The sequence below is a fragment of the Ammospiza nelsoni genome, chromosome 3, assembly GCF_027579445.1.
Source record: "Ammospiza nelsoni isolate bAmmNel1 chromosome 3, bAmmNel1.pri, whole genome shotgun sequence".
Taxonomy (NCBI): domain Eukaryota; kingdom Metazoa; phylum Chordata; class Aves; order Passeriformes; family Passerellidae; genus Ammospiza; species Ammospiza nelsoni.
Window position 1 is genome coordinate 28007394 of NC_080635.1, and position 7850 is coordinate 28015243.

The 7850-nt window shown below is 38.4% G+C and overlaps 1 protein-coding gene across 2 annotated transcripts in view; it reads left to right on the forward strand.

The window, feature by feature from the left end:
- EPAS1 (endothelial PAS domain protein 1) overlaps positions 1–7544 on the forward strand; it is a 77310-nt gene extending 69766 nt beyond the window's left edge. Inside the window, exons 11-16 of one of the 2 annotated variants that reach the window (XM_059468004.1) lie at positions 23–133; positions 1816–2300; positions 3397–3520; positions 3610–3727; positions 4297–4479; positions 5190–7544. In XM_059468004.1, coding sequence (XP_059323987.1) covers positions 23–133; positions 1816–2300; positions 3397–3520; positions 3610–3727; positions 4297–4479; positions 5190–5341 — 1173 coding nt within the window. In that variant the 3' untranslated portion in view covers positions 5342–7544. The remainder of the gene's footprint in view (positions 1–22; positions 134–1815; positions 2301–3396; positions 3521–3609; positions 3728–4296; positions 4480–5189) is intronic. The other variant, XM_059468003.1, reaches the window with a different exon arrangement.
- Positions 7545–7850: the final 306 nt, after the last annotated feature.

Genomic DNA, 7850 nt, shown 5'->3' on the forward strand with positions numbered 1-7850 from the left:
ACAAATTATTATTTCCATGCAGCCCAGCAGCCCAGGAGATTATTACTGTTCTGTGGATGAAGATCTTAAGATCGAGGTGATTGAAAAGCTTTTTGCCATGGACACAGAATCAAAAAGTCAGTGCACCTCCCAGGTAATGAACTCTCTCTTCTAAAAGCCACCAAGATCAGTCTCCTACTAGAAGTAGACAGTGCAGCTGCTACTTGTGTTGTGCATGCAGATATTGGGATACAGCATTTAAACTGCATTTGCACATGCACACCAAATCTTTGATGCACATTAACAAAACAGTGCACTTCCAAAAGCTGCCATGTCAATCTCTGTCCCTAACACTCTGAAACATGAGGTTTGGAGTGTCACTGTGGTGGCACTGCTAATCACCAGAGATTGCAAAATGTGGAGGCTTCTGTAGATAGGATAAGGAATATAAGAAGCAGCAATTCGTTTTTAAATGCAGCCAAATGACTATGAGCAAACATCCTTTCTAGGACAAAATATAAATAAACTAATTCTTGAAAAACACCCAAAGGAGACAGGGGTCCCCTCATAGCACACATCTCCTTTAACTACAATAATGAAAACTCATTTTAGATATATGCTTCCTCTTTTGCCTCTTGGAGGTTTTCAGAGAGACCAGAAAATTACTTACACATAAAGTAACACACAGTCTCCATCTCCTGCATTCTAATAATGATGTAAGTGTAGAAATTTTCCCTATAAATAAATAAACCCACTATTACAACATTACAGCAAGTGAGCTAGTGAATAAAAGGTGTGGGCCTGATTCAGCTTGCTGAACTTTAAATACTTCATTGAAATGCTTTGTGAAGAGCTTCTGCTTTATAGTTGAGAGAAAGGAACAGGCACCACTGATTGGTAGCACAGACCTCACACTCATCTCTATTTATTAATCCTACAGAAAGTTTGGGATGCTGCTGCCCAAATTAGGTACTTCAATTTGCTAAAACAACTTGCAGGCTTAGGTAGGCTGTAATCCATGTTCTGAAGAAATTTTGTCTAAGTCTGGACGTAGAAATGAAAGCAAGAGAAAGAGCAGACAGATAGAAGTGTGGAGTAGGATGAAACTCACTGCAAGACTTTACATGTGCAAACTTCAGTATTGTCAGATTCAGTATCTGCTTGCTCAGGTGTGTCCCACCACATCAGCTGCTTTTGGTGGGAAAAAGAAGTATTATAAAAGTGCTGCAGGGGTGTTATGAGCTGACTGGGGAGCCAACATTGATTATCCTCTCTGTTCGGCTCTGGTCAAATGCCAAGAGAAGTGAATGTGGGTGTGACTAGTCCTCCTAGGGAGAAAAGAATACAGATTTAAGTGTGATAATGTCCTTCTGGCTAAATTTTTTCAACCCTTGCATTTTTAGACACCTTTTTTAGTGTAGCTGAATTGTGAGAAAGCTGTGGTTTTTATTTTAACATGAAAAAGCCTGAGGTTGAACTACATGCCACATATTGTAGAGTCTTGGCAGACAAGTTATTCAAAGCTTAGTGAAACAGCATCTACTTCAGATCACAGGAGGATCTGGAGGCTGCATGCAAGCTGCTTTAACAAATATTGCTCCTCTGAGAGGTTTTTTCCTTCAGTTTGTTGTCTTAATTTTGCTGCTGATGATAATACAATGAACATGTATGCTAGCATAGAAATAAGACATCTTTAAAGAGGAGTTGGCCAGTTTCATTAGGTAAATTTGGCATACAGTGATTTTTCAACTTTGCATCTGTTAGTATTCCATATCACACTAACTGCCACAACTATTACTAATTTATAGTTTCTTTATGAACTTCATCTTTCCACAGACTGACTTTAATGAACTGGACCTTGAAACCTTGGCTCCTTACATTCCTATGGATGGAGAAGATTTCCAGCTCAGCCCCATCTGCCAAGAAGAAAGTCCTCTCTGTGAAAGTGCACAAAATACCCAGCAGCATCTAAGTAGCATGAGTACCATCTTCCAACCCCTCGCTCCTACTTCACAGAATCAGTTCCTCCCAGAGAAATATTGCCCACAGCTATCAAATGAAAAAATTAACTCTGGTCATGGGTCCCTGTCATCGGTGTTCTTCAACAATATGAATAGGTCATCATTGCCACCATACCATGACCAAGCCAGCACTCCCCTGTCTTCAATGGGAGGAAGATCAAACACCCAGTGGCCACCTGATCCCCCATTAGAATATGTTCCAGCAAAATGGAGACTCATGGATAAATACTCAGGATCCCTATCAAGTTCCCCCTCGGGCCCACCAATAACTTCTCAGAGAGTGCCCATATACAAAAAAAGGTATGTGTTGCTGTGGTAAAACTATGTATATTTACCAAAAAATATTTTGAGGAATGAGAAGGGTCATAATCTTGAAAATTAATTTTTCTCAATTCAGCTGAAACAATTTGTTGTGATAGGCATCAGACTGCAGCTCTGGGGAAATTAATGTGGTGCTCTCCCAGTGGCAGTGAGTCTGGAGGAAGCAGAAGTGGGCTAATTTTTCATTGCCTGTAAGGATAGGCAAATGAATTTCCTGCTGGTCCAGTTAAAATTACACCAGTAATTTTGCAAAGCATGCTTGACTTTATTTAAGAGCAGTACCAAAAAGACTTACTGGTGCAGCAGTAGCAGGGATGGACACACACATACTTTCTTACCTTGCATATATTTTCTGCACAACAGAAAATGGGGAAGAGAGAAGAATGAAAGTACATTATTGCTGGCATATGTAAATACTACAGCCAAGACTTAAATTGCAGGCTCTATTTCTACAACCTTTTTGTTTGCTTTCTTACACATGTGAACAGTATGTGATGCAATGTAGATCAGAGGGCACAGTCCTAGAAGTTGCCTTATAGCTAGAAGTTTCTCTGTAGCTCTTGACTTTTCAGTGTTGCTCATACTGACATGTTCAGGAGGTACATAAAATAGCAATGGTCATTTTTAAACACGAAGCTGTGCAGTTTGCTTTTTGGGATTTCTTGTTGGCAGAAATACCAGTGTCTGAATATGCATCTGGAAAGAAAGGGTTTGTCCCCAGTCAACAACTTGTGTGTTCATACTTAGTATGTAAAACAAGGGAACATGCATGGCTCTCAAATCCAGCTCTTAAGAATTACATTACTTTCTTTTTCTCAGCATTTTTTGTCTGCCTGGAGATCCCTAGAGGGTGTTTATGCTAAACTTTCATAAGTCTTTGATCCCAAACGTCAAAAGTTTCTAAAGATGGTAGGATGACTAATAACAGGAAATGAAAACATTTGATGTTTGAGATTTGTCCACTGGCAAGTCTCAGACACTTTAGATGTCTTTAAATGAAAGAAGAATCTGTATAAGTGAACCAGATTATTTTGATTTGCCTTCCTGTGCACTCACAAAGATGTCCTCTCCACAGGCCCCTGGATGCTTTTGGACAACGAGGCATAGATATAAACCCAGCAAGACTTGCTCTGTCTAACAGTTTGAAACTGAAGCGACAACTGGATTATGAAGAACAAGCCTTGCAACAACTGAGTGGGGTAATCATAAGAAATGCATCCCCTTCACAACTTTGGACTCATCATGGTCATCAGTGTAATTGTTTGTTTTGCTTCCCTTCTCATTCTAGGGAGATCCATCTGTCATTAACCCATCTCACTTAATGTGGAAGAGAATGAAATTTCTCAAGGGGGAAAACTGTTCCTTGGTTACAGAAAAGAAGTCTCTCAGCACAAGTGTTCTTACTGGTAAGACAAAAGAAAGTGGTTTTGCAATGTTACATATTGAAATACCATTTTAAGACAGGTTGAATAGGGAAAAAAGCTCTTTCAAAAGGAAATGTAAATAAACTCTGTAAATATTACACCAAGCTAAAATTAAAGACCAAGTTGTATCGCTAAGAGCTGAACAATTTAAAGGTACATTTGATAAGTACCGTTTAGTTGGTTTCTCGGATGTTCACACACTTGCTTGGGAGGGAACAGAAAACAGCTTGATGGAGCTGTGTTTACCTCCTGCTGATCCAAGGTGTGAATATCTCACACCTCATCTGAGATGTGAATATCTCACATCTGAGAGATAGAACAGATACTGCTTCTCTACAACACTGTGTTTCCTTACACAAGCGTATCTTGACTGCAATACTACTGCTAGAGCTGGGGCTATTTCTAGATTTCCTTTGTCATAACATGCAGATTTGCCTATGCTGTAACACCACCACACTGATGTTCACTTTGCTTTGGATCAATATTATCTACTATAATTATTGCACTGGCTTCATTTAGCTTTTTCTTTTTCTCTACTATTTAAATAACAGATGAATTTTTCTGTAACTCGAGAGGTCTGAGCCAACCAATGAATCAACTGCAGCAACAGCAGCAGCAGCATCAACTCCCCTGTGACAGTCCGGGTGAGAATTTGAAAGCAGGAGCGTTTCCCCCTCTGTTTTACAGTTCCCATTGTCAGGACTACAGTGTCCAGCCAGCTCATAAAGCATCAGGTAAGAGCTGTCAAACACAGAGATTGGAAAATGTTGGTATTTTGTTCCAATACTGATTCCATGAAAAAAAAAACAAACCAAAAATGTGGAGGAGAAGGATGATAAAAATCAAAATACAGCACAAAAAATCAGTTTTGTGGTTTAGTGTGAAACTGTAATGTTTACATTTGTAATACATGAGAAAAATATTTTTACCCTCCATTTCAGTTAAAGTTAATACCTTTTGACCTTGGAGGACCCATCATCCTCCATCCACACTCGGGTCTTGTGATAGAATTGATTATTATATGGTACTAAAGAACTTTGCTGCAGCATTGATATGGAGGTTTGAAGGTTGGACTCTTAACATGTGCCTTCTAAATGTTGAAATAAGTAATAAAAGGGGACATGTGTCTGTCCCTTTTAATACATGAGAGGAGTGGCGTCAATTCAGAAACCATGTCTTTTACTACAGCTTTTCTCATCTACACCAATGGAGTTTTTCTCAGAACAATCTCAGTTTGGGGGTGGAGGTGAAAAACTGCCCTTGTTTGTGTGACACCCTTGCAGCAGTTTAAGGAGGGGCAGAGCACAGGTTTGCTCTGACACCTGGAACTGCCGGTGGTTTGAGGCGTATTGACGTAAAAACAGAATGAAACTGCCGTAAACAGAAGAGGTGGGAGGAAACAAGTGCCCTTTCTAGTCTCAGCACCTTCGCTGCTGTGTTCCAGGTCTGACCAGCCGCCTGCTGGGGCCCTCCTTTGAGCCCTACCTGCTGCCTGAGCTGACGAGATACGACTGTGAGGTGAACGTGCCGGTGCTGGGCAGCTCCACGCTGCTGCAGGGCAGCGAGCTGCTGCGGGCGCTGGACCAGGCCACCTGAGCGAGCCCGCCAGCGCCACGGCCGCACTGCTCAAACAGCTTCTGGTTCAAATATATTTCTGCAGGTAGACAATTTCTAATACCAGTACACTTTCACAGGATTTTAGTTAGATATTGAACCTGTCCACATTACCAAATAGTGGCCTTTTGAAGTTACTCACTTTATTATTCATATTAAAGAAATACATCTACTGTATTTTCTCTATTGCAATTAAACTGGTGTTTAGAGAGTTTGATTACCCTCCCCTTATCTCATTACCTGTAATTTATAGTCTGAATATTTTTTTTTTCAAATTTCATGCTAATAAAAAGCTGTGGTATAAATGCCTCATCATGTGATACTTTGGCTGCAGTACTGCAAAGATATATTTTATTGCCAAAGATGAATGAAACAAATTTGATCTCCAACCACAGTTTTTTGTTGATCTGCCAAATTAAAATCCTTCGAGTCTTTCTGTTTTCCAGCATTTATTTTATTATAACTTTAATAACTTTTGGAAAAGCATACTAAGGAAAAATCCCAGCCTTCTGCCTCCCATCCCTTTCCTTCATTTTTATATACTTTGTTGAAAGAAATGTGAATGGTGAAATGCAATGTTTGTGGGTATCTGTGAAAGTTGCACGTTTTAAGCTTTTTTCCTCAGAAGCAAGCCACATTCTCAGCTGCCTTAACCAGGCTTAGCTCTACAGCCAAGGGAATCCTACAGATTTGTCCCAGTGGAGGATTTAGGCCTGTGTTTTTGTTTGTTTTGAGGTTTCTTGTTTTGTTCTTTGTTGTTGCATTTATTTTTTACACAAAACAGATTTTTTTTTAATTATTATCTCTCTCTGGGTCAGTTGTTAATCATCTCTTGGTACTTTTGCTATATCTATGACAACTATTTTAAGAGCTGTTTCTGCTAGGAACTTGTAGCATTTGTTATGCTGTTGCTGATATTTCAGGAATCAGAGCAGTGGCCAGTACTAACACCTCTGATTAATGTTACCCTTTTCCATTTTATATGCCAGCTAGCAATATAATTGCAATATTGAATAAAAAAATCTCAAAATAGTATTTTCCAGAGTATTAGGTTGGCTCAGTTGTAATTAGACAAAAAGAATTAGGGATTACATAGTGAGATGACTATCCAGCAGGGAGGTCCCTCATTTTTACTTGCCTTACATTTATCAGTAGCTAGAAAGTCATTAAAAGGCACCCAGACATTTTCAGAGCTCCTTTTCAACTATCATTAATTGTCATGCACATATTTTAAAAATAGGGCTTTGAATGCTTTCAAAGGGTTTTGAAAATTTAAATTACAGCATCTCTAAACAGCAAAAAATAATACAATAAAAGGCACGTGAGCAGTTCTGACTTAAAAATACATAAAAACTTAGATCTGTGTTGAGATCTATCTTGTTTCCTCCACTGGTATAAATCACTGTAGATTCACTGAAGAAAATGAAACAGTGGCAAAGTATAAAAGGTAAAAATCTGGCCCAGAAACTTAGAACAAAAATATGTTTTTGAGACTTCTGAGTCTGCTGAAGCCTGGTGTATAAAATTGCTTTATTTCATGCACCGACACTTGCATAGAGAGAGCCTTGGGTTCATAGAGCACTTCAGAGTTCGCTGTGCTAAGCAAGTCTTAACCACACATACTTAGAAAAGCTGAAGACCTTTTGTTATGGGTACATAATGTAAAAAAAATATACTTCCTATTGTAGGCAATCTTTCAAGAGTTTATTACCAAAAATAATCTACTCGTAAAGTGAAGTAATTACTGTGTGAAAAAATTTATTGTAAGCATCAACCTCTGATGAAAATTGGCCATCCACATTTGACAAATTTGCAGTGGCACAGACTTAAGGCTTCAAGGATTAAAGACACTTGAATACTGCTCTTCTGTTCCTTATTTGTGTAGTTTCAGCATTAAAAATGTTATACCTTAACAGTTTACTAAAACACTCTGAAAAAATATTCTATGTCTTAATATTAATCATACTTTTTATCATAATTATTTCATAATCTATATTGCTGAATTCTTATTGACAATATTATAACTGTATGGGAACTTTAACTTGATAAGGAAATGTATTTTGACACTGATACCTTATTAAAGTATACTGATCCTAAATTCTTTGTGACTCATTTGCTATGAAATTGTTATTTGTTGTATCATTGTAAAACAAAAGTATTTATTAAATTATTTATAGAAAATAAAGGTTTGCATTGATCTTTGAAGACTGAGAGAACAATCAAATGTTACCCATGTTTGAGAGCTGGGAAGGAGCCTGCCAAAGGTCCATACTATCAACTGCTTTGTAGAGTTTACCTGGCTTCCCTCAAATGAAGAAGCAATGCCCTGGAACCAGACCACTGCCCTTCTGGAACTTGTCCTGTGGCTCAGACTGTTGCTTCTACTTCAAAACTGAGGAACTGAGGGTACCTTTTGTAATGCTACCCTTACAAAAAAAAAAAAAAAAAAAAAAAAAAAAAAAAAAAAAAAAAGAGGGAAAATTAACTCCAC